The 27,094-nt window shown below is 46.3% G+C and overlaps 2 protein-coding genes across 2 annotated transcripts in view; one reads left to right on the top strand and one right to left on the bottom strand.

Annotated features, from left to right (window-relative positions):
• SYN2 (synapsin II) overlaps positions 1-27,094 on the top strand; it is a 174,613-nt gene that overhangs the window by 135,387 nt on the left and 12,132 nt on the right. The window contains exons 6-10 of the mRNA XM_044754059.2: positions 9,862-9,924; positions 10,316-10,458; positions 14,451-14,525; positions 15,003-15,105; positions 16,448-16,597. Coding sequence (XP_044609994.1) covers positions 9,862-9,924; positions 10,316-10,458; positions 14,451-14,525; positions 15,003-15,105; positions 16,448-16,597 — 534 coding nt within the window. The remainder of the gene's footprint in view (positions 1-9,861; positions 9,925-10,315; positions 10,459-14,450; positions 14,526-15,002; positions 15,106-16,447; positions 16,598-27,094) is intronic.
• TIMP4 (TIMP metallopeptidase inhibitor 4) lies at positions 1,537-7,775 on the bottom strand. The gene is made up of 5 exons (XM_014838390.3): positions 7,357-7,775; positions 6,097-6,194; positions 5,552-5,666; positions 2,801-2,925; positions 1,537-2,153 (listed from the first exon to the last, which is right to left on the bottom strand). The coding sequence occupies exons 1-5, from the start codon at positions 7,493-7,495 to the stop codon at positions 1,956-1,958; spliced, it is 675 nt and encodes a 224-aa protein (XP_014693876.1). The 5' UTR covers positions 7,496-7,775; the 3' UTR covers positions 1,537-1,955.

The following is a 27,094-nucleotide window of genomic DNA, read 5'->3' as shown; positions in this document are numbered from 1 at the left end:
GGCCCTGCCACATGTCACTGGACTAGTTATATTCCCTCATTGTGTGTCAGTTTCCCAACTGGAAAGTCAGGTGTACGTAATTATGCCTGACCAGTATATCTAATATGGTACTTAAAAAATTCAAGTGAGGTTCTTTAAGTAACAGCCTTCTGGAAAAGTGTGAAGCGCTCCTCAGATGGAACATGTTGTTCCTGTTATTAGTCACCAGACCATTCCATTCCCTTGGCTTCCTCAAGATTGCAGTAAGACTGGGTTAATAATATGCCTTCTCTGAGGCTATCCTAGGATGTCAGAAGGATCAGAGAGATGGCATGGTTGGTTGGTACTGAGGCTATTGCTAACGTTTTTCCTCCATGGAGACCTCGAGCTCAACCTGTTTCTTCCTCTCTGTCCCCACATCCTCTGCTCCAGGCCTGTGTTGTCAGTTGGTGATCCTGCTTGACCCACCAATGGAGACTCTGCCATAGCATTCCAACTGTTGTACTCTGGCACAGAGATCATGTTTGTTCCCCCTCCCACTCCCTTCTCCAAAAGGGATCTCCATTTATACCATTTCTGTGAATCAAGAGACTTCTTCTGGCATATTGTGCATGGCCCTGCTTCTCAGCAAACATACATAGAAGCTGAATAACAACCTTGGGCCTTGAAAAAAAAACTACCTCCCTCACCTTTGCCAGAGCTTCCCCCAGGGAGAGGCTCTGGAATGTTAAGCCCTTGTCCTTAATAAATCCTTGAGACCAACATCAGGGCTTTCCTTTTCAGGGCAAGCCAGGAAGCCTTGCAGAGGCTGAGGAACCCTAAGAGGTCTGTGCTTGGAGTTCTCAGGGAGTCCAAGACACAGTGGTGAGGGGACTGAGCTGAAGGGAGGACAGGGAGTAAAGATGGCTTTTTCCTGCTATAATATCTAGCAGGGCTGACCACAGAAAAAACCGCAACTATTGCAAAATATATTCTCTCCATGTACCATCCTTTTCCCCCAAAGGACCTTGTGTTATTTCTCACCTGTCCTGTATCCTGAAATTTGCCCTAAAGAGAAGACATCCTAAGATCTCTCTGAGGTGTCAAAAGCTAAAGGGGAATTTCAGCTCTACAAGAGAAAGGCTTTTTTGGCTTAAAAAAAAGTTTTGAAGTAGGAGTGAAGACATTAGTAATCTAGTAGAAAAAGACTTTCTAAAATAAAAAGCAGAGAAGTCTTATGGACATCAGCATTAAGGACAGTTAACCTGGAGATACAATACCTAAGTCTGTTCTTGTCCAAAAAGGTGTGCTAACTGGGCCAGATGCTCTTCCAGGAATGGTATAGAGGGGATTACAGCATGCGGAGGAAGTTTAGGCCGTTGTAGGTATCACACCGAGTGACTCCATACTCCCCCAAGTCACTCTCACAGATGAAAGTGTCTGAGAGGATTAGGATGAGTTGAGACAGGAGTAGAGGATACACAGCCATAGTATGTTGTTCTTGTCATTCCTCCAATCAGCCTGTTTATGATACTGTCAACCCCCCTTCTGTATCGTACATCACAACGCTATACTATCTCATATGTATAATATTTATCATTTCTCCCCTAGCAGATCAGTTAAGGTAGGAGAAAACAAATTTTCCTTGGGAGAAAAGGGAATAGTTCTGGCTTTGGAAGACAAACCAAGCCAGAATCAAAACTTTCAGTAACAGGTACCAGCTAGACTAAAGGATCTGGAAGGCAGGGGAGAAGGACTGAGGCCAGGGTAGAAAAGTCATACTTCTTTCCCTAGCCCTTGACAGGTTCTGGACTGGGGTCTTGGACACAAGCTGTAACATGCCCCATCCCTGCCCTAATGCTAGCCAGACTGTCTACTTGGTACTTCCCATGGGGTGGCAGCAATGAGGCAGATGGTGACAGCCAGAGGTCTGCAGGGAAGGAGAACTGGCTTGGTCTTCAGGACTCTTGAAGGAGTGTGGTGGTCACTGGTCCCTACTAGGGCTGGATGATGTCAACAAACTCCTTCCTGAGGGGCAGGCGGCCCTGGTACCACCTGCAGGTGCCATCAACATGCTTCAGGCAGACATAATGCTGGGCCTGGTACCCATAGAGCTTCCGTTCCAACAGCCAGTCTGTCCAGAGGCACTCGTTGCGGGCCGAGATCGTACAGGGCAGTGTGTAGCAGGTGGTGATCTAGAGTCAGAGCCACACAACATCAAAGTGAGTAGAGTGTTCTTTTTCCATTACTGCATTTCAGACTCCTACATATCCTTACAGCCTAGCTCAAATACCCCTGCCTTTTGGAGCCTTTCCTAGTCTCCAAACTTCCCCCTGAGTTCTCCTTCCCCTGTGCTCCCCACATACAGTATTACCTCTCTAATGGCATCTCTGGAGTCAGACAGACCCGGTCCTTACTCCACCACTGACCTTGAGCAACTCACTTCACTTCCTAGAGCGTTAATTTCTTCACCTTAAAATAGAAATCTTAATTCTTCGTAAATTTGTTATAAAGGCTAAATTAAATATTTTAAATAAATTGACCATTACAGGGCTTGGCAAAGAATAGATTCTCCTTAAATGGTAGCTATTTTATCTCAGTCAGCTTTATTTGATGGCCACCTTCCCAGCCAAAATGTAAGTACTTTGAGATCAAGGACTATGGACCATCTTGCTTTCCTATCCTCAACTTTATACAGTGCCAGATCCTTGGCAGATCTCAAGTATTGTATAGTAAGTGAATAAATGCATGCATGAATGAAGGAATACATGAACAATGAGGCTGCAAGGCTCAAGACTCTTCTCTGACCTCCAAAAGACCTTGGAAATGGACATTTTCTTACTTGGCAGCCACAGTTCAGAAGGTAGTGATGATTCAGACTTTCTCTCTGCAAAAAGGACAAGTTCTCCCAGGGCTCAATGTAGTTGCACAGATGAATGAAGACTTTCCCATCATTGAGGACCTGACCTTCAAGGGGAGAGGCAAGAGAACCTAGCATGAAGAATCTACTTGTGGAGCTCCAGGAGCCCAGTTCCTTGAATAGCACAGAATTGCAACCTCTTCAATGGTGTTTTGGTGGAAGTGGTGACATAAGGCTCAATGAAGGGACCAGAAAAACCTCTATAATCTTTATATCATAGTACAAGGGAGAGTTGTGGGGTAAAGGCCTTTTCCTTTAGCATGGTGCAGAGAGAAGAACACAGGTTTTAAAATCAGACTCTTGGTGGAACCCTCTTTTTTTCTATCATTTACTAGCTGTGTGACCTTAAGAGAGTCACGTAACTTCTCAGTTGGAAGATGAGAGTAATAAAGTTTTGTCAGGATTAAATGAGAGCATATCTGTGAAGTTCCCAGCACAGTTGTGGGCCCACAGAAGATGTTCAACACATAATAGGTCCGTTTTCCTTCCCAACCCTTCCCAATATCTTACATGGGCCAGTCTCCTGCCTCATTGATACCTATCTTGATAACTCCTTCTCCTTCCCCACAGGAAAGTTCCCTTTCTTATAAACTCTTTCCTGTCTTCCAAAGCCCCTCTTCAGTACCACCTTATCCTCAAAGCCATCCCTGACCACACTAGCCCACACCTCTCTTAGAATTTCAGTTGCTTAATCATTTACTCACTGAGCAACTCCTATGACCTGATACCCAGAATACAGAAATAAATATGACAGGCTCTCTGCCCCCAAGGAGCTTAAAAACTAGTAGGACAGACAGATAAGTAGGCAAAATCACACTGTTGTGGTTATATACAAGATGCAGTATAAGAACAAAAGAAAGCACAGTTATCTCTGTCTGTGGAAGGGGTGGAGGCAAGGAAGCTGTCTAAGAGGAGCTGATGCTTATGTTGGGCCTTGAAGGAATGGGTAGGAGTTCACCTGCCGGACAAGTTGGGAGAAAGACTTCTGGACAGTGGGACTATCCTGTGCAAAGGTGGAGGGGTGCAACCCAGAAGAACACCTTCTGCAACAGAAAATGGTTTAGTTCAGTTCTGGAGGAAATAAGGGGCTGAGAACTGTCACTGACAAATGGCAGGAGACAAAGCTGGAGAGGTCAACAGTGTTCTGGTCACAAAGGGCTTTTCAGCATTAGGCAAAAGAACCTGTGCCTTCTCCTAAAGAGCATAGGCGCCACTGATGACTTTTCAGTAGACTTGTGTTTTGTCATTTATCCCTACCCTCGGTTAGACTTGACCTTGAGGGCAGAGAGCATGCCTCTTGCTTCCCCTGATGCACCACAGTGCCTAGCAGAAGGCTAGGCACTCAGAGGGTAGGTGCTTAGGAAGGAGGTGGCCTTGTCTGCTGCTCCTGGGATGAGGAGGACTCAGTGGCATGCCCTGCCTCTGCCTCTCCCATCTAGAGTCTCCCAGATCAGCACAATTCTATATCCTTAGAGCTGGGGAGCCTCTACTAGTGTGGCTTCCAATGACTGTGACTTCTCAAGAGCCAAGTCTAGACTGTGAGCTCTTTGAGGACTGTGACTTCTTACTGAGTCTCCACTCTCCTGCCAGGGCCTCACAGTGAGTAGATGGTCATTCATCGCTGAGTGGATGGACAGATAGTGGAATTCCTTGTCCTGTTCTCCCCACCTGCTGTGTCTTTCTTTTCCTTGCCTTTTTTTAAAAATGTTTTTCATCCTTTAGGACCAATTTAGATCCCACTTACACAATGAAGCTTCCCTAATTGTTTACAACCACACAAATACCTCCTTTTCCTGAACTACAAAATAATTTAGTATTACATTCGTTTACTATGCAGTCATATTCTTGTGTGGTTCTTCAGCTATTCTATCCCAATCAATTCAGTATCAATGAGACCTGCCTGGGCCCAAGTTCATGGAGACAGAACCATGTTAGACTCAAAGTTCCTGTTAGGGCCTGTGCTTTACTGTACCCCCTAGAATTAGCCACACAGGTTCACTATGAGCCAAGAGTGTGACCCAATGTGGCTGTCTAATACTAATGCTGTCATAGGCTACAGTAACTATAATGTGTGTGTTGGGAGTGGGGGTGTTGCACACTACAATCCTCCTTTACTCTGTGAAACTAAGACCTCATCTGTAGTGTTGCATCCAGTTCAAGGTCCTATGCTAGGTGAGGGATAGGGACAGGCTATATCCCATTTGAGAAGGTGGCCAGAGTAGGAAGGAGTCTGGGACCCAGGACCAGCAGACCTGGAGCAAGAGTGCAAGTATCTGTCATCCTCAGGCCTCTGAAGGATCATCACAGAACAGAGGGCAGGAGTGAACCCACAAAGGGCATTTTCAGAGGGGAAGATTTTGGCTCCAGATACCAAAAATCTTATACCAATTAAAACTGTTTGCAAATGGAACCAGCTGTCCTAGGCTGGGAGAGCAGCCTGTCCTTAAAATAGCGAAGCAGCAGCCAAGATCACTGTAATGAGGACTCACATTGAAAGGGAGGTTACCAAGGCTCCTCCCAAATCAGAGGCTGCCTCTTAGTCACACAGCTCTGCTTTATGCCCAAGAAAATGCCACCTGGCTCAGCTTACCACTTAGGGACAGCCTTGGCTTCTCCTTGGCTGTCTGCCTTAGGACAGAGACTATTAGGGCCACTTGCTGGTCTTTAACTTACCAGTCAAGAGATACTGCTTCTGGCTGTTGGCTTCTAGTTTCACACCACACAGGGAGGAATCAAAAGGTGTATAGATATACTGAACATCCTTGACTTTCTCAAACCCTTTAAACATCTGAAAGGCAATTACCAAAAAGCAGTACTGGGTCAGCGAGTGTACTTTATATCTTAGAGGAAAAACTTATTTCTCAACCTAAAAAAATTAAGTAAAAGTCTAGTTCAGGATTTGGAGCACACAGATGGCCCAACTAGGTCATTTCTCTCTTTAAAAAAATCTAAACCTTGGTTTATTCCAGTGAGAGGGGAGGTACCTATTGTAGCCCCATGCACAGGCAGCTGTAGGACTAGATGGACATTGAGGGCCTGTCTTGCACTGTCACTAGGATTCTGTGGTCCCAGCATGTCATCCACTTCCACTTCAGCATCTATATCCCAAAATCACTAAGCTGGATAGCCTGACCTATCAGCCCCACCCCTCCCAGAACACAGACCCCACTCCTCCCAACAGCCCAAGGGGGTAAACGCCCTGTCCTGTCCCCATGTACCTTTATTTGTTTGATTTCATACCGGATCATTTTTTGAGTGTCAGCAGGATTTGCACTGGCAGGAACTACCTTCTCACTGGAGATTTTGGCCCGGATTGCTGCATAGGAAGAGAAAAGAGGGAACTTTCAGCAACCTGTGGGAGCAGTCCATCTGCGATCTGGCTGACCTGGGACCCCTGGATGATTTTGTAGGGGAATTCTGGGTTTAGGTCTTATTGGGTTGTGAGGAGGACGATGTATGTGAGAGTGGAGACCTGGAAACTCCTTACGTCTGTTAGGTCCTATAGTCTCTATGCTTTACCTGCTAATTTTGAGAGTCTAGTTCTCTGTAGCCCAGGGTGCAGTGGGGTGGAGATGGGCATCAGGGTAGAGGAGGGAGAAGGAGCCCCTTGAGGGCAGTCAGTGTGTGGTCATCTGATGTAGCCCGAGGCCTCAAACAGAGCCTACCCAGAGTTGATGTTAGTAAATGTTTGTTGAATTAATAAATGTCCCGACCCTGCACAGAGGTAGTTCATCTCTCGCCATTTGGGCATTAATCAAAAACTGTTTATGAAGTTCTTCCTCTGTGCCTGGCCTAATACCAGGTACTAGGCCCGTAAACATAATTAAGACAGGATCCCCCATCCTGCAGAATTCTTGATCTAGTGGAGAACACGCAAAGAACAACAGCAACAGTATAGTAGGAGCACAAAGATGTTAGGGTGCTGTGGTAGCACCAAAGAGTCAGGGAGCCTTCAGAAGAGATACCTGAGTAAGACCTTGAAGGATGAATAGGAATTTAAGGGTGTAGAGGAAGGGCATCCTAGGCAGAAGGAAGAGAAAGGGCAAAAAGCGTGTGTTGGGCTAGGGGCGTGGTGGCAACCTCAGTTGTAAGCTTAGACACAGAGGCATGTTTGTAATGAAAGCCCAACCTCCTGGCCCCTCACTCCCCCTTTCAGCCATCCAATAGTTCAGAATAATCACGGGGTAGTTCCAGTGACTTGTTTTTCAGTGACACTCCATAATTGCAGTAGGCAGGGATGAAGGGGTCGCTATGGAGGCCCCTTACGCAGTCTTCATTTCCTTCCAAGTCAGCCGGGCTCTGCGCTTGCAAGGTTGCTATTGCGCCTGTCCTGCCCGACCCATCAGCCCCAGCAGGAGGCAACTGGTGCGGGATTTGAGCTCCTCCCTATCCCTCCAGACTCCAGGTCTACAGCTCAGCCCCATACCAATCCTACACAGCCACCCCCTGCTGTGGACCTCACGGGCCTCCGGACTCACCAAGCGCCGAGTGGCAGACGTGCCGCTGGGGGTGCGCGGGGGCGCAGCTGCACGCCTCGCCCAGCCCTGGCGGCCGCAGCAGTGCCAACAGCCGCAGCAACAGCGCCCAGCTCGGCGCTGTCCGGGGGCTCCGGGGCATGACACTGCAGAGCCCCGACTGAGCCTATGGGATCTGTTGGACCAAACAGCCCCTCCAGGGCTCTTTCAGAACGCGTCGCGCCCCTCGCCCCAGGCTTTATGAGGTGGACCTAGGGCCAATCCCGCCCAGATGGGCTCCGCCCTCCTTTGGCTGCAGGCCACCCGAGGCTGCACGAGCAGCTACCCTCCTGGCCGGCAGGCTCAGTGAGATGAAGAGGAAAGCCAGGAGAGAAGCCCCTAGCCCCTATTTCCTTGCCTGAGCAATTAAGCCTTCTAGAAGTAGAGGGAAGGCACTGGGAAAGGGGAAAGTGTCACGACAGAACAACAGCAAAGACAAATGCATGAGGGCAGAAAGACCGAGGGAATGTGATTTTTCAGAAGGAACAAGAGTGAGGAGAGGCACAAACACAAAGAGTGAGACAGGGAGAGTCAGAGAGAGGCAGACAGAATTACAACAGGCAAAAGAGACAGTGACAGAGAAGGACGGACCCCTTGCTGAGCTGCACACTGGGAATGAGACAAGCTACTCAGGGCTTCTTTCAGCTTCAGGAAGTGTTTTCAATGCCCTATTTATGAGGCTCCAAAGCAACAGCAAACAGTAATGGAATAGGACAGAGAAAGTTGGGGTGTGTGTGTGTGTCTTGGCTCTGTCAGCTGGGGGGTGGGGAGCGATGTCAGAAAGCAACCAGTGCTTTAGAAACCCTTTCCCATACCCAGAGCCTTGGACTCTGCAGATGGTGAGGACAGTGCTCTTGGTGGGGACTCAAAACACAGGGTATCCCGTCACTTAGGGCAAACTTGGGACTTCAAGGCCCTCTCCAGAACCTTAGGCAACACTGATTTCCTGTCTCATGTCAATACTCACTGGAGAGACTATGTCTTGTAATAGAAGGTGGGGCAACTTAGAAAACAAAGAAACAAGCCTCATGGGGTCACTGCAGCTGGAAGCTTGTCCCCTCTGTCAGAGCACAGTACTCCAAGGCTCCAAATAGAAAGAGATCCATGGAATTATTGTTGTAGGATGTTCCCACACAGTATTGGACTCGAAGGTAGGAAGCTGAGTGCTGATTCTGTCACTAGGTAGCTTTGCAACCTTTTCCTCTCTGGGCCTCACTTTTTTCTCCACAAAATAAGGTGGAACTACATGATTTCCAAGGACCTTTGACGCTCTTTGCCCCAGCCTCAACTGGCCTCAGCCAGGAATGCCAAAATTCTAGGTCAGGTCCTCTGAGGATCTGGTCATACTTAGGATTCCCCTGGGGATCTGACTTTTCATCAGAGTCAACATTATTTCCTTCAGAAGACATCTTTTAATTTTGATGTAGTAGTGATGTTTGAAAAGAAGGAAACTGAAAGAGAGCTGAGCCTGACTGAGAAATAGGAGATTTGGTGTCCAGGTTGGTGGTTCATACAACACCCAGACCAAGATAGAGTCTGATGTATTCTTGGACAGAATGTTGAAAAGCATCAGTGCAGTCCAGTCTCCTCATTCGGCGTATGTGGAGACTGAGGCTCAGTGAGGTAGAATCACTTGCAGAAAGTGGATGGCCGAGAGGACTAGGATGCGCGTCTAGTGTTCCTTCCCCTCCACCGTGTTGCTTCTTACGTCACCACTTTGTAACAGTTTGACATTCTGCCTTTAGAGGGTAGTTCTTCTTTTAAGTTTTTAGTATTCCTCTTTTAAAATATGGCTACTTCAAGGTAGAGTTTACTCTCTTAAGGATTTCTTTCAAATGATAAACATGTTACATTTTTATGTCAGCTCTCTTCCAAACCGTAAGCTGGGCAGAAACAGGCCTTAGCATACTAAACTGTGTTTCGTGGTGAGTTTGGGTGTTGGTAAATAATGAAGAGAGTGTGAAAGATGGGGAGAAAAGCCAGATTCAGTACAGAAAAGCTGGACATTTGAAGGGGGAGGGGAGAGTACTAAGAGGTACATGACAAAAGGGACATTAGGATTCCAAAAATACATTTCTTTTTGAATTCAGGTTTACTAAGGTACGATTTACATACACTAAAATTCACCCTTTCAAAGATGCTTTTTTTTTTTTTTTTAATTCTTTTTGGCCAAGGGCCATTCCTGCCCAGGGTTTGTCTAATGCAGAGAAGATTGAAGCAAGGAGTTTTAAAGACGTAGAGAGTACCAAGTAAGAGAGAAGGGTTCTTAAGCTCTGTCACTAATATGCAGTGACCTTAGGCAAATCACTGTCATTCTTTGGGCCTCAGTTTTTTTAATTTGTAAAGCAGTAGGTGGGACTAGTTCTTTAAAGGGCCCTTTCTAGGGTGTTCCCAAGGAAAATCTTTGTAAGATTTCACAGGGAAACAGGCTCACTCTGACTGATTCATTCCCTTCTCCTCTCCTTTCAGCTGACACTGCCCACATTCCCTGTGGTGGTGAAGATCGGTCATGCTCACTCCGGCATGGGCAAGGTAAGGCCAGGCCTGCTGTGCTTTGGGGTTGAGGCCAAGAAGGGCACTTTTCAGAGAGCCTGCTTATGGACTGTTCTCCCTCTGTTACTGATGAATTCTTTCCAAGGAGAAGATGATTTGGCCCCTCTGAAGTCATGAGTGTTTCCTAAACAGGCCTCTTTCTAAAAGCAGAGTGCAGGCCACCAGCTTGGTCCTTTGGGCCTTTGCAGCAAGTGTGGCTCCTGAGCCCTGGAAAGGGAGCCAGATAGAAGGGGCCTCCTAGGGAGATGTGGCACCTAGGTTTACATCTGGATGGGAAATACCTTGATGGGTTTAGAGGCTCACTGCTTATGTGACTCTCAGTGTGTGTATGTGTGTATCTCCCTTTCTCCCTCTACCTTGTTCCAATTAGGTCAAAGTGGAAAACCACTATGACTTCCAGGACATTGCTAGTGTGGTGGCCCTCACCCAGACCTACGCCACAGCAGAGCCTTTCATCGACGCCAAGTATGACATCCGGGTACAGAAGATAGGCAACAACTACAAGGCTTACATGTGAGTGGGAGTGGGGTCCCAGCAGATACTCTTTACTTTCTCCTCAGCCCAGTGGAGAATTGGAGCCTCCGGGTAGCAGCCAACTCTCAGTTTAACTTCATCTGGCCTACAAGGCAAAGAACAGAGTGAGGGTGCCATTCAAGCCAGGAAGTATTAGCCTGGATTCCTTTCAAGTCAGAGGAGGGGTCCATGAACTATGATGAAAAATAAAATTAATATTTATTTTCACTAGCCTCTCAGTGAAATTTGGCATTCTCCTCAGTTATGAACAGAGACAACAGTCTACAATACTAACAGAAGCACATCTGACCTTGTCACTAAAGGTAATCATAGAGATTTTTGTTATCACACTACAGTTATGACAGATATCTCTAAATACCAATTACTTTTGTCATTACTTAAGAATCATGGTAGTTGTTAGACCTGCAGCTACATTTACAACTGTAAATTCATTTGTTATTTACAAAGAAACATATTTTTTACTAATCACAGATTTGTTTAATATTTTGATGACTATTTTGATAATTCTTTTAAACAAATTGAGTTCCTTTGTTGTCCTATGTACTTTATACATTTACACATCTTATATATTTTATACATTAAAAAGAATCCACAAGCATCACCAGGCTGCCAGAGCACAGAAAAAGTCAAGAAACTCCTGATGTAAATAGATAGCACTGAAAACACTACAGAGCATTAAAAGCCTAGTGGTTATGAGAATAGCTGACTTCTCCACATAACTGGGTCCATTTGCCAGAATGGAAAGTTAAAGGTTTCCTCCATTAGAATTTAGAAAAAGGAAAGATTTCAGGACTGCCTGACCTACCATAATATACATAAGAATGCAGATGGCTTACAATTCCAATTTTGGAAATAGTAACCTACTACTTCTTAAAAATTTTAAGGTAGTGCTTTCTTTACAAAGAAGCGACATTATATTATACGAATTTGACCTTTGCCACTCATAACTTCAGCAGACTTCAGGGATGAGCAGCTGCCCTTTCCCTTACCCATCTGTTTCCCTCATCCCTATTTTAGTGCTTATACTCCCCACCCCTGGAGTTAATTAGGACCCCCTTCCTACACTCCCTTCTTGAAAACCTTCACACACTTCCAATTCACACACCCTTTTCGCACATGTGAATCCGTATCTCTCTCCTTTGAGCTCTCTGGGCAAGAATGATGGAACCATCTCTGTAGCCCCACTACCTTGTGCAGCAGCAGGCGCGTCATAGGCACCCAATAAGTATTCAAGGAAGAGCCCTTGTAGAGAATTGAGGCATAGAATCTTTTTTACCTTTATTGACTAGATTCCTACTTTCAAAAACTTTATATATTTTTATTTATAGTCTTTCTGCTTCCGAAAGGAATTCAGAGTTGCTTTTAAATTAGGCACAATGTAAGACAGGATAGTTTAAAAGACCATTACAAAACCTAGCTAAAAGAAGCAGAAAACTCGATATGTTCAGGCACCTAGGGAAACAGATTTCTTATCCTTTGATTTTAAAATCCCCTAGATAAACACAAAACATTTATGACAGTGAAACAAGAGTGTCTTGATACTTAAAAGGAAACACCGCATTTTTTTTTTTTTTTAAAGATTTTATTTTTCCTTTTTCTCCCCAAAGCCCCCCAGTACATAGTTGTATATTCTTCGTTGTGGGTCCTTCTAGTTGTGGCATGTGGGACGCTGCCTCAGCGTGGTTTGATGAGCAGTGCCGTGTCCGGGCCCAGGATTCGAACCAACGAAACACTGGGCCGCCTGCAGCAGAGCGCGCAAACTTAACCACTCGGCCACGGGGCCAGCCCCGACACCGCATTTTTAATGATTAGGGCTTCCAAAAACAATTTAAGCAAAGCATCAGAAAAGAGAATCCCCAAGCATTGATGAAAGGTGAGCGACCAGAGCAGCTTTAGAAAACATTTACTTACTTTTTTATTTGCAAGCAACAGTCGGTTATTTGGGGAATGTTTCAATCCTCCCAGCTCCTTTTCCCCAAACTTTTGGCCATTCCCTTGCTCTCAGAAGAAGGAAGTGAACTGGCAATAGCCAAGATAAGGTTTGAGATTCTTCCCTTCTCTCCCTTCTCTCACCTTAGAAATCCAGAGACAGCTACTTTTGGTGGAAAGAAGGTGCTATTCCTGCTCCCCTCTCTGTAGGGAATAATGTGTGTCCCTCTGTGGAGGCCAGATGACCTACAAGTCCTGAGAGGCAGTCAGGCTATCACCGAGTGCCTTCTCAGTGTCCCTTCTCCTCCCATGTGCCCCTAGGTAGCCCGTTGTATGGATCTGTGCCCTGCATCCCATTGTTAGAGAAAGATGTGAAGTGTAAGGGACATTATTACTACTCACTCAGAGTTTCTGAGACCCCGTTATGTACCATGACCCTGTGCTCGGGACATGGAAGTGAGTGACTCTCTATCCCTGCCCTTGAGGAGCCCAGCCTGGTCACAGGGACACACTTGTAAACCACCAGTGTTAGGAACATGGTGTTATTTTTATTGTGATCTGTCTTTGTATTTCTATTAGGATTTTGCAAGCCACTCAGCTATTAGTTTGTTTTTTCTCACCTAGGTAGTGGGGTTTAGGAGAAAGTATAAGCACAATGAGGGAACCAAGAGTCCTGGATTTTTATCTCATATTTACTTTGACTAGATATACACTCTTGGACAAGTCATCTAAACTTGTGAATCTTAATTGCCTTGTCTGTGAAGCGGAGGCGAGAATCCCAGCCTACTCACAACTGGGGGTTTACAACAAGGCTATGGTGGGGGGTTTGCAATGAGGCTATGGTGAGGGCTTTCGAGAGGAAGCACCTTGGAAAGCAGTCAGTACTGTACAAGTGTGCAGAGTTGTTATTACCGCAGCTGTTGACTCACTGGGCTGGCCTTAGGGCTCTGAAAAACTAGCTTTATGTCTAGGTTTCTCAGTGTCTGAAATCAGATCTCTGGGGAGGTTACTCCTGGGAACTGCTGAGTGGAGACAAGCATATCCAATCTCCAATCAGTAGTCATTAATAAGGATGGCACTGAAGGGCTCATCAGTGGTGTGAGCAGGGGTTTTCTGTCCCCTAGGCTATCCCCTTTCTCTTGACTGTGTCTAAGTGAAGACTAATAATTAAAAAGACATATTTTTGGTGTTTTACAGTTTATTTAAAACTGTATCAATTTGGTCCTCATGACAACCCTGTGGTTACACAGGAATAAGAGAGGTTCAGAGAAGTGAAGTGTTTTGCCCAAGCTCACCCAACCAGTCAAGAGTAAATCCAGAACCAGAAACCAGGTCATCTGCCTCCTATTTAGTCCAAGACTAGTTGACTTTAGCACATGCTCATGGATGGAGGGTGTAGAGGGTATGGCAGAGAAGAGGTTGGTGACTTGATTCCATCAGCTCCATTTGATGTATGAGGCAGCTTAAGCCTGAAGAGCGTAACTAACTTGTCCAGAGTCATACTGCTAGTACTATAGGCCTCAGAAATTGACTGTTGAATGAATAAGTGAGCTAGTGAGGAAGCCATTGGGAGATAGTCACAAGAACCCTAGTGTGTTCCCCGGATCAGTAGAATTCAGTTTGTATATACCAAGTCAGCCCAGATACTAAGTGGGTAGGCTTCTGGGAATACAAGATGCAATATATATCCTCAAGTGCTTTACAGATTTACAGACAGAAGACTTAGCTGAAATAACTAAAGTGAAAAATAGTTGCAGGATTGAAGTGAGTTACAGGCAAAGTCCTATAAGGGTTCTAAGGAGAGCAAGTGTTCATCTAGTTGAAAAAATCAGGGAAGGCTCTATGGAGCCAGAGCAGTCTGGGCTGAACTCTTATAGAGAAGAGGAGAGGATTGCAGGTGGAGGTTTGGCAGAGGCAGCCAGGCTCTAGGCTCAGCAGACTGGCCCCTGGGCTGAGGTGAGTTAAAATTCTGTAAAGTTGCATGCCCGCCTCTTGCTGGTATGGCTCATTGCCTGTCCTTTCCTGGTGGGACCTTGTTGCAGGAGGACGTCAATCTCAGGGAACTGGAAGACAAATACTGGCTCTGCAATGCTGGAGCAGATCGCCATGTCAGACAGGTGAGTGAGAGAAGGAATCCAGTCCCCAGCCCAGCAAGAGAGAGGCTTCTATAGGTGAAGAGGTGTAAAAAATGAGCACTCCCCAAATGGAGCCTCTAATCACACAGGACAGATAGAACACAGAGCCCCAAGCAGCCAGTTAAGATCAGGCGGGACTGGGTTATATGCTAAATTATGGAGATAAAGACTAGATATACCATAGAAGCTCCAAGAAAGGAGTAATTATTGTGGGCTGAAATAGCAAAGGGAGGCCACCTAGAGTAGGTGAGACCTGCTCTAAGCCTGGAAAGATGGGTAGGATCTGGAGAGCAAAGTGGAGGGGTACTGTAGATAAGGAGGTGTGCTTGATGCAAGTGGAGGGAGGAGAGCTAGGGAGGGGGAATGGAAGAGGTAGAGGCAGCAAAGAGAGCATAGCCAGCAAGCAGGTTTGATGTGAGCTAGTGCCCCAGGCTCATGACACCTTCCCATCCCCTCTAGGTACAAGCTGTGGGTAGACACCTGCTCTGAGATATTTGGTGGCCTGGACATCTGTGCTGTCAAAGCCGTACATGGCAAAGATGGGAAAGACTACATTTTTGAGGTAAGTCTGGCCCAAGGAGTATTTCGGTAAGAGTCAACCCCCAAGATTAGAGGCCAAGCTCTTGGCTTAAGAACCATACGGGCAGACCAGACTGTGTTTAGTTTAGAGTCTCCCAGGCCAGGGGAAGGTTCCCAGATGACACAATCAGTGGGTAGCAAAATACCTCCGCCAATGGAAGCTGTTGTTTCCAACCAGCTAGGCTGACCCACAGCAGGGTACAAGATGCCAGATCTGGGTTCCTGGGGGTCCTAGCCTAATGCTGTTCCTCGAGAAAGACTGTAGTGATTTTACCATTCTTGATCTGAGAAAGCTGGCCTTGAGAATCCTTCGGCCCAATCTGCTTATTTTGCAGGTGAGAATATGGAGGCCTAACACCATGAGCATGTGCCCAAGGCCACAGAGTGAATCAGTGTCTCAACCTGGGCTAGAACTCAGGTCTCCTGGATGCAGGAGATTCTTCTTAGCATCTCTGTGAGCCTTGGAGACACTTTACTCAGCCTGGTGCTCTAACATAAGTTTAAGTGACTCCCTTTTCCTGTATTAAAAGGAAAATCAAATATGAATTCTTCACACATATTCTTGCCCAATCTTCCTGGGAGCAGGAGAGGCTCTTTGCAGGAGTTGGTATTTTCAGAGGATTAGTGTCAGGAGCCCAGAGTGGGCTTAGGAATCTACTCTGTGGTCTGCTTGGCATGTAACCTTCTGAATGGTCATACCTCCTCTCCATGGATGGGCCTCAATTTTCTCAACCATAAATGAGAGAGTTGGACTACAGAGTCTATGATCCTGGGCAGGCAGACACTTCCTAAAGGAGGAAGACATTGATCTGGACCTTGAGGTACAGGAAGAATCAGGTTGATGGCAAAAAAAGGAAGGCATCCCAGGTCATAAGCAAAGGCAGGAATCTAGTTGTTTAATGGGCAGAGTATGTGCGGAGATAGAGATTGTGTGTGTGAAAAGTCACAGAGAGGAAAACTACCTGCTCCTAACCAGAGAGTTAAGGGAATGACCTTCATGTGTTCCTGCTTTCCCGACCTACAAACTCTGAGCCCTGGAGCTGTACCCTCTCGTTGCTCTCTACCTCCCAACTACTTTCCGTCACCAGTCTTTTAGTCTCACTGAGCCTTGGCCTGGGTGAAGGTTGGGAGGAAGGACCCAAGCAAAGGTTTGTAGGAGGAAGGGGCAAAGGTCCTATTTCTGCAAAGGAACATGCTTCCAGCTGAAGATAAGAACATCAGCTTCATTCCCAATGTATCTCTGCTGGCTTAAGTCTTTTTGAAAGACTGTGCTAGGCGTTTAATGTTTTCAGACCCTTCCTAACCTGGGCCACATCTTCCACCAGGTCATGGACTGTAGCATGCCACTGATTGGGGAACACCAGGTGGAGGACAAACAACTCATCACTGAACTAGTCATCAGCAAGATGAACCAGCTGCTGTCTAGGACCCCTGTCCTGTCTCCTCAGAGACCGTTAACCACCCAACAGCCACAGGTAAGCAGCTGGGAGGAGACACAGGAGAGCCAAGAACCATTCCCAAGCCCACCACTCTAGACTGTGGTGGCTCTAGGGGGGAGCAGAGGTTAGTCCCATCTAGGAGATATTTCATTTTTCAAAAATAACCCCAAACTCTTCTCTCCACTCAACTTTTGTGTAATGTAGTGGCAAGATCTTTGGTGGTATCACATCTCTGATAGCTTGTTCGGGCTGAGTTGGACCTCTGACCAAGTGCAAGAATCTGTTCCTGTACTTCAGGAACGTTAGACAGTAGAGAGTTACAGTAGGGTAATTATGAGAATAAAATTTAATTGCTTGTTAGAGATACAAGCCCATTATTTAAATATTGAACTTAACTAGACATGATAAAAAGATTTTCCTGGTTAAAAAAAATATCAGGCCTGCAGTAGATTTTATGATTTTGTGAATCGGTTGGAATCAAGATGTTTAGGTCCTAGTCTTGCCTTTTAGTCCACACTGTCTCTCTCAGTGATGGGATGGCAGATTATTGCTCATTCCTGCTCTAAAGGAAGAGAGACAAGTAGTCCCCTTCTTCCCTTTAACCTTGAGAGATACAGAGAACACCTGGTAGCTGCTTAAAGAATTTATCACAGAGTGAGAGAGCCTGATGCTGCCCAGACAAGATAAGCAAAAATAGGCTGCTCTGGGATTCTATGACTGTCCCTTAAGTACTTTTATAAATACGTGCAACACTCTCGTGGCCTCCTATAGGAAAGTCATTCTGAATGAGACTGAAGGCTATGTTGAGAGTCAGGAGACCCAAGTTCAGCCTTGTTCTTGCCACTGACTCACCAAGTGACCTTGGGTAGATTTCTTCCTTTTTTCTGTGCCTCAGCATCTTCATGTGTAAGATGAAGGGTTGAACCAAAAAAATCACTAAGATCTCTTCTAGCAATAAAATTTAGATTATACAAAAATGATAATCTGATGCATGAAATTTCAGTAACAAAAGTGGGGCTGGCCCCATGGCCTAGTGGTTAAGTTCGGCATGCTCTGCTTCGGCGGCCCAGATTTGGTTCCCAGGCGCAGACCTACATCACTCATTGGTGGCCATGCTATGGCAGGTGACCCACATACAAAATAGAGGAAGACTGGCACAGATGTTAGCTCAGGGACAATCTTCCTCAAGCAAAAAGAGGAGGCTTGGCAACAGATGTTAGCTCAGGGCAAATCTTCCTCAGCAAAACAAAACAAAACAAAAAGTTCTGTAACAAAGAAAGACAAAGAATTATTCACAAAATAATCATTTCTACCCCACAGAAAGCATTAGCTCTTCTTTAGTACAAGCTCTTTACTTTGTAAACATTGAATATTGCAGCTTAAATATTTTAAAGAGAAGTCTATCAGAGTCAAGGCAGGAAACCTAGTAAGGAATGACCTTCCCTAAATTTAAGGGCTCCTGCAAAAATCCCTTGTTGCAAAGCCCTTCTGGCTCAAGGGTAAGCTTTTCTCTGCTCAGCCTCACATTTGAAGCTACAACAGGATATTGTGGAAAGCACACCATGCTGGGAGTCAGGACTCTCAGGGGCTAGTCCCCCTCTGCCATAACATTATGTGACCTTGGGTAAGTCACCTCCCTTCTCTAGACTTCTGTTTCCTCATCTGTGGAATGGAGTTGAGTTAGATGATCTCTAGATCCCTTTCAATTCTGAGGTCACATGAAACCTGGAGTCAGCCCAACTACAAAATCTGAAGGCACAGTCCTCACTCCTGACATGAACAGAAAGTTCACAGAGTTCCCAAAACCACCCTCAGGTTTGATAATTCTCTGAAAGGACTCGTAGAACTTACTGAAAGCTGTACTCACAGATGTATTTCAGGAAAGGATACAGGGCAAAAGTAAGCCGGAGGAAGATGTGTAAGGCAGAGTCCGGAAGGGTTCCAAACATAAAGCGTCTGTTGTCCTTAGTACCTGTTACCCTCTTGGCATCTGTATGTGACAATGAAATATTGCCAGTCAGTGAAGCACACCCAAGCTTCGATGTTCAGGGTTCTTATTGAGGTTTCATTGCATAGTGTTAAAAAACAAAATTCAGCTGAGTAAATTTAAAGATCTAATTGACTTTATTCAATGATTTATGAATCTAGCAGCATCCTGTCTAGCAAATAGAAAGGAGCTCCAAAGAGCTGCACAGAATGAAAGGCTTTATAGACAGAAGGGGACAGGGACAAGGGAAACGCAAATTACCTCATCTTTCTTTGGGCAGTGAAGGAGGGTCTGTCAGACAGATTGCCTCACTGCTGCTGACCAGGATATTCCAGACTGACCAGTTAAGGTTATATTCCTGGCAGAGGCTGAAACTGGAGTTAGGTTAGGTAGTAAGTCATGGTTTGCTGATGTGGGCCTTAGCACAGGGGACTCCATTTTGGGTCTGTTGTTTCTTTTCTGTTTTTTTCCGAGGAAGATTAGCCCTAAGCTAACATCTGCCAATCGTCCTCTTTTTTTCTGAGGAAGACTGACCCTGAGCTAACCCCGTGCCCATATTCCTCTACTTTATATGGCTTGCCATACAGTGCCATGTCCACACCCAGGATCGAACCGGTGAACCCCGGGCCATTGAAGTGGAACGTGTGCACTTAACTGCTGTGCCACCAGGCCGGCCCCTGTTCCTTTTTAACAGTAGGCATGCTTGATTGATTGATCACCTGGTTAAACTCAGTCTCCAACTCCCCACTCCCTGGAGATCAGGCTAATACCTTGTGGCCTGAGGGGCCCATCATAAGTCTTCTGGTTATCATACACTATCAGATGTAGTCTGAGGGGCCCCCACCGTGAATAACAAAGACAGTCCTATCACTCAGGAAATTCCAAGAGTTTAGAGGTTACCACCCAGGAGCAGGGGCAAAGGCCAGATCTCTCTTTGGGCAAGGCCAAATTCTTTACTATATTTATAATTAAATTAATTTGGCAAATGTTTCTCAAATATTTTCAGCCCCTTGTGGGCAGGGGTTGTGCCTTATTCGTCTGTGTTTCCACTGACTAGTACAGCTCTAGCCCAAAGTATGTGCTTAAAATTAGTTAATAGACTTAGGGCCACACTGATGAATGAGGTATAGTTTCTGTCCAAACTTGGTTTATGTTCCAAATTGAAATCATAACTGAATTCACAGAGGTCGTCACCATTTGTCAGATAGTGTCTTCCTGTATCCTCTGTTAGCTTCCTCCTGAGCCTTGTGCCTTGACCCCTGGCCACCCAAAAACCAGAAGACATCCAACACTCTGTCACACTTGGCAAAATACTGCAACTTGGGCTTGAAGTCATGACCGTACTGGTCATATTTCCACTTCCCATTTCTCATTGGTAATAGCACATTTCCATTGGTTATGATTGAGGAGACATTTCAGTCGTTTCATTTCAGCCTGTGGCTCCAGGCCCATAGAGATGTCAGACCAGGTTGCCTTCATATTCTCGCTGTCACATCTCCCAGCTTACCTGCATCTTTACCCACATGAATCTACTTCTAAGGCCCGCCCTCCACTGGTGATCTGGATCTCACCTCCGTTTTGCTTTCACGTACCCCTGCTCTTTTCCATCTTCAATTTCTCCTTTCCCAGAAGATTATCACATCCACACACAAATATCTCCCATTTCAAAAACAAAATAAAAAACAGGGGCCGGCCCTGTGACCGAGCAGTTAAGTTCGCGCACTCCACTTCAGCGGCCCAGGGTTTCACCGGTTCGGATCCTGGGTGCAGACCTAGCACTGCTCATCAGGCCATGCTGAGGTGGCATCCCACATAGCAGAGCAAGAAGGACCTTCAACTAGAATATACTACTATATATCGGGGGCTTTGGGGAGAAGAAGAAGAGGAAAAAAAACACTTAAAGATAAAAAAATAAAAAACAAAGATCTCCCTCAACCCCGTATTCTCTTCCAGCTACTACTCCATTTCTCTGCTCTCCTTCACAGTAAATCTTCTTGAGTTGTTTCATCTACTATCTCCCCTTCATCACATCATATTTTTCCTACCCTCTCCTGTCAACATTCCACCCCCACCATCCCACTGAAATTGCTTTTGTTAAAGTTGCCTCCATGTCTCCAGGCCCAGTGACTTTTCTTTTTATCTTGCATGACTTCTCAGTAGCCTTGACACAGTTGATGACTCCCTCCTTCTCGAAACACTTTCTTTTCTAGGCCTCTGGGACCCTACCCTTGCCTAGTTTTCATTCTACATCATTGGCTTCTCTTTCTCAGCTCCTTTGCTGGCTCTTGCACTTCTGCTAAACCTCTAAATGTCAGTGCCCAGAACTTGGTCTGTGTTTACATTCCTTGGTGATCTTGCCAGCCTGTATCTATCTCATGCCATCACCACTCCTTGAACTCCAGATTCACATTTCTAACTCCTGTTTGCTGTCTTTATTCGCATGTCTAAAAGGTGACCTTAATGTAAAAGGCCAAAGCAGAACTCTTGTTTTTTCCCCTTAAATCTGTCTCCCCTACCATTTTTTCCCAAGCAATTCACAAAGGCCCCTACCTGTCTCTTTGCCCTTGTACCAACCTCGCTCTTGATCACTGTGCCCTAGCCAGACTGGTGAGGGGCTTTGTATTAGCTGTGTCCTCTCTCTGAAATGTTCTTCCCCTTGTTTTTGCGTGGCTGGCTCCTTCATTACCGTATAACTGATATTTCCTCAACCATCCAATCCAAAGTTGCCACCTAGTCACTGGCTGTCACCCCTCCCTTCTTTAATTTTCTGCATAGCACTTGCTATCAGCTAAGATCATTCTCACCTGTTTATTTCTTTGTCTCTTCCACTAGTATGTAAGCTCCTCAAGAGTAGGGACTTGTTCACTGCTGTCTCTCTAGGGTCTCGCAGAGTAGCTAGCACCTAGTAGCCATTGAATCCATCATGGGTATACTAGGGAGGGATAGGTGGGAGTAGTCTGCCCAGGTGCAGTGAGTCATTGGTAGAAAAATTAAATAGTAATAACAAAACTAAGTCTATCTGCGTTTTATTATCACCATATGATAGCAATTCCATACAAATGACAGTGATAAAATACTCGTCCTGCTCAGACAAACCACCCCCCAACCCTCCCCTTGATATGCCATTGCAATGCATATTTGCTGAATGAGTTTTCAGTTGGAATAAGTGTCTTTACTAGCCTTAGCAGCATGTCAGAGTTGGTGTCAGGATCCTATGAACAATTTTGTTAGTGTGTGAATGGAATGAATGTAAACTAAGGGACATTACGTGGGTTCTAGCCAGGACTTGGCACGGTGAACTGAGTCCTTAGGTGCCATCACTCAATCACGTTCCATTCCTCACAGTCAAGCCCCTCTTGCTGTCCTCTTTATTCTGTGGCTCTGGCAGCTCAGGCTGAAAGAGCTTCTGGCCTGAGTCACAAACCCTAGGAGCTGCTTCTTGCCCAGTATCCTAGGTCAAGACCAGGACAAACTTACGACTAGCCAATTGTCTACCTTTCCCTCTTCTCCCTCTCTTTCCTTGGCTACAGCTCCATCATTAGAGCTTTCATTTCTTTGATTCTAGAAGAGCACCTAAAGGAGAATGGGGAGGAGGTGAACAGAGGGCACACCTTACCTTGTTGTCAGCCAGCCCCCTAGCCTGAGATGGATTAAATTATAGAAAACAAAGATCAAAGTCGTGGGAGTGGGCCCAGGCTAGCTGCTATGCCCAGGTCAAAGGAATAGGGGCAGGGATGTAAGAGGCACTGATTATGTCACTGATAGCAGGGAGGTGAGTGGAAAAGCCTTATCTGGCTGATGACAGCTTGGCCCTTGCCTGGCTGGACTGCCAGCTTTGGGGCTGCCCTGACAGTTGGCCAGGGCAAGTGGCCCTCTACTCTATGGGCTCTGAAGTGCTTTAGAGACTGTTCTCAAGGGGGCAGTGACACCTGGTGGCCAGTGATGGCCGAAGCCTCCAGGCTGTATACCTATGGAACTTCCTCCCTGTGTGCCCTGCTCTCCCATCCTTCCTCACATTCACTGACCCTTAGGGTCTGGGATCTGAGCTGGACCTTAAATCCTGGGGCGCTGGAGAGGTGTGTGCTGCTCTGAGACTCCCGGGAACCAGGACGAGAACTTCAGTTGGACAAAGCTTTCAGGTCATGCCAGTAGATTTGGCATTCTGGTGCTCTCCTTCATGTAGCTAATTTTTTTTAATTTCCCATTACGCTACTTCCACTCTTTTTATTTTCCTGTAAAATCTTCCAGAGCCAAGGGCTGAATTGCTAATGCAGGGGTTTTGGACAATGATGGGCTTTCTATTTGGCTTGTGAATTAACTCATGAGGAGTGATTCTAGGACTTGGCCTTTGGAAACATTAAAGAGCATATGGTGTCCAGGAGGAACACAAGCCTCTTCCCATTCCCTGAGCTGCTCAGACCACACTTCCAATGTTTCTTCCAGTCTCAGTGTTACAGTGTAACAAGGACAAACTCTCACTCTAACTGGAGTGTGCTCAGGGAGAGAAACTAGGAAGTTAAGGCATTTGACAAATCTGTAAGTAAAAAAGGAGCTGCAGTTGAATAGCAATAGTCTCAAGGAGTCCATGACTTAATATCTTCGCTCTCTGAAAGCTGTCATGGGATAGCACTGGTGCCAAAGGCAAACTGACTGGAAGACAAGAGTAAGCTCTCTGTGCTGAGAGAGGAAATGGCTGCCCTGGAAAGTCGTGTGTGGCTGCCACATCATTGCTGATGCTCCGGCAGGAGCAGGATGAGCCACTTGTCAGAGACATTGTGAAAGGGTGGGCTGGGGGCCAGGGCTGTTGGAGCAGGTAACTTCAGATCTCCTTCCAGGTCTGAGATGTTGTGATCCAGGCTGTGTGCTAGCCACAGACCTGGGAAAGGCAGTGATGAGAGCTCTGAACTGAAGGACTGAGGCCTAATAACCTCTGGCCTCTGGTGGGACATTCTGCCAGTCCTTTTTTTATTGGCTCTCTGGTCCAAAGACATACTCAAAACATTTCCAGCCAGGTCTTTCCAGCTACAAAGGCCCGAAAAAGATGAGGTCTCTTGAGTGCAAGGAGACCAAGACTGAGAAGGGGTTTCACTGGAGTCTTAAAGGGCCACGCAGCTAGGGAGGGGACACAGCTCAGACACCAAACATGGGACTTTGAGGGCTTCACTTAGCTTAGAAGAAGTAAATTTAGGACAAATGAAAGACCTTCCTGCTTCTCATTAGCAGGACTGGCTTTAGGGAGTTTGTTCCCCAGTGACTATAAGCTGAAAATGTGAGATTTGAGGCAGGTTCAGATAAAGTCGCTAGTGACCAGATCCCCCAATAGACTATTAAGGGAAACTGACTATTTTGAGGCTGTTTTAACTTTTAAGGGACATCTTTAATCACTTGAAGTGACATTCTGACCTCGTGTGACCTGCCCCTCAGTGCCCCCATAGGTCTCATGGACTGCCCCCATGGGACATTTCTTTTGTCCTTAGGAAATCACTGATTATGGGAGGGCTCCAATCCAGGAGATGAGCTCTGCCCTCAGAGCAGCAATTCCTTTCATGAAAGGAGGAGGAGGAGCTCATTTGGGGGCACCTTTTATAACCTTTCAGAGGAAGGAAGGTCAGCACTGGTGACTGCAGGGATGATCCCAGAAAGATCCCAAGGTGCCTGAAAGCATGCTGTCCCCTTTGCTCTGACTGAACCTACAACCTCCTGATCGCATTCCTTCCTGCTGCCTCATCCCCCCAGGGTCCTAGACCGGGGGAGCAGGGCCTGGGGGAGCTGATCAGAATAGTCCTGTGGCATGTCCAGCAGGGAGCTGGGCCTGGCCTCTTTCCTGGGGCCAGTCCCTGAGACCCTTTCCTAATTTCCTGTCTCAGATATGCTGAGCAAGCACAGGCTTTCCTCTTTGGTGTGGGTAGCTGGACTCAGGCCAACAACTCTCAAGAATTGGGTCACTCAATGTCTTTCCTTCCTCAGCTTTCCATCCTGTTGGGACCTCAGATAGGAGCTCCTCTCTCCTAGCTTGTCTGCTGAAAGCCACAGTGTGGCAAATTAAAAGTGCCTTTGAAAAAAACCTACAAACCTCATCCATGGCCTTGGTACTCTCCCAGATCAGTGATTTCCTTTCTAGTCACCTCCAGAGCTAATATTTACTGTTTCTGAAGTGACTTTTCTGCATCTTCAGAGACCTTCCTGGAACAAGTCAATGATATACAGAGGGCATGATATAGCCTAACCTAGAATCCACCCCCCCCACACACACACTGAACTACTATGTACCAGGTAACAGGGAAGCCACCTACCAATATCTTCTCCATTGATGCATGAAATCCTACTGTTAGAGTTTCATTCCTTTGGATTGATATTTATTATTATTTAAATAATAGTAATGATACTCACTTATTACTTTGCTTAGCACTTCATAGTTTACGAAGTGTAGCCATTATTTAGAGCCTTGCAACTCTTATGTGAGCTGGTTTGAGCTGGTATTTCTATCTGTTTTATATATCAGCAAAGAGAATGCAAATGACTTGTCCAAGGTCACACAGCTTATAAGCAGGAGAGCTGGAACTTCTAGTCCCCAGTTCAGGGAATGCTCTACAATACCATGGACTGTGCCCTTTTAATGCTCCCACCAGAGCATAGGGAATGGTAAGAATGGAGAGACCTGGGCCTCTGTGAGCCTGTGTAAGGGAAGCTCTTGCTCTCCTCCTCCTGACAACTGAGTGCTGAACTTACCAACCTGGAGGAGTCTCTGAGCTTCACCAGCTCTCTCCTGCCCCTTTGCCTTCTCTGATCACTAAAGCCCAGTGGATTCAGCATAGCAGGATATCAGCCCAATCAGCTTTGATGAAGGGCAGCAGCACATTGTTCTTGCCAAGCTCCTCAAAGCCTGTGCCTGCAGGACACCTCTCCTTAGGCCCAGGAGCCCTGAGGTCTTGCTGGGCTCAAGACTCTGCAGCTAAGAAGGGCTTGTCTTATCTCTCAGACACATAAAGAACTGAAAAAAATGCATGAAAGAATTAATGGAAACCCAGAGCCAGAAGAGCCTGTAGAAGTCATATGCCTGCAACTACCTGAACCCCCTCTATAGCGTATCTGACAAGAGTTTGTCCAGGCCCTGCTTACACACTTCTAATGCCAGGAGGCTCACTACTACCCAAGCTAGCCCTTGATCTTGATCAGATTTACATTTGACTAATTTTGATCTTCTACTCTGTCCTGGGTGCTTCCACAGTTACCTCATTTAATCCTTACAATTGGCTCATTCAGGGAAACTGAGACTCAGAGATTAAGTAACTTGCCTAAAGTCACATGAGGAAAGATGTCATTTCCACACTTCTCACCATCCTATCTGCCACATGTGCCCATTTTATTTCACTGGTGTCCCTCCTTTTTTTTTTTTTTTTTGAGGAAGAATTGCCCTGAGCTAACATCTGCCGCCAATCCTCCTCTTGTTGCTGAGGAAGACTGGCCCTGAGCTAACATCCATGCCCATCTTCCTCTACTTTATATGTGGGACGCCTACCACAGCATGGCTTGCCAAGCGGTGTCGTGTCCGCACCCAGGATCCGAATCGGCGAACCCTGGGGAAGTAGAAAGTGCAAACTTAACCGCTGCGCCACCGGGCCAGCCCCACTAGTGTCCCTCTTAAAAGAGGTGCCCACGTTGGGGCAGGCCCAGTGGCGCAGCGGTTAAGTTCACACGTTCCACTTCTCGGCGGCCCAGGGTTCACTGGTTCAGATCCCAGGTGCAGACATGGCACCTCTTGGCAAAAGCCATGCTGTGGTAGGTGTCCCACATATAAAGTAGAGGAAGATGGGCATGGATATTAGCTGAGGGCCAGTCTTCCTCAGCAAAAAGAGGAGGATTGGCAGCAGTTAGCTCAGGGCTAATCTTCCTCAAAAAAAAAAAAAGAAAGAAAAAAAGAGGTGCCCAGAACTGGTCACAGTGCTCTCTCCTGAGGCTTATCAGCCAAAAGAGCAGTGGACCTATGACTGCCTCTTGTTGAGACACTGATGTACCTCCGGCTGCATCAAATGTTTCTCTGCAGCATTACAAACTGACACCCTCTGAGCTTGCTATCATTCTATAAGCCCAGAGTTGTTTGGGGTATTTTTCTTGTGCTGCTGTAAGGCAGTGTATTCTCTTTCTTTTTTGTTTGCAATTGGGCACAAGCATTAGACTGCACATTCTTACCTGTTTGAGTCAACCTAGCTTTCTGAGGGAAACTCTGTAACTCAGTCTGGCCATGAGTTCCTGCTGCGGGCTGGCTGCAAGCCAGACTTTGGCAGTGACGCCAGAGTGGCCAGACTTCTGTGGAATTCGGCATCCCAGGCGGTTCTTGGTGACTGGAGACAGATCCCATGATAGCCAGACCCCACAGGGAATAGGCCTTTAGCCCCAGCAGACGGAAGACTTGTGGGCAGAGCCAGAGAGTCTCAGCCTGGCAAGGGACAGTCCTAGGGGACTCTCCTCCCGCCTCCCCTAGCCCCTGGGAATTCTTCAGTCCACAACCTTGGTGGAGTCGAGGACAGGAGAAGCTCTCTAGGCGC

Source organism: Equus asinus, chromosome 21 (assembly GCF_041296235.1).
Source record: "Equus asinus isolate D_3611 breed Donkey chromosome 21, EquAss-T2T_v2, whole genome shotgun sequence".
Classification (NCBI taxonomy): Eukaryota; Metazoa; Chordata; class Mammalia; order Perissodactyla; family Equidae; genus Equus; species Equus asinus.
Note: the sequence above shows the minus strand (reverse complement) of the source record. Positions and strands in the feature narration are given on the sequence as shown.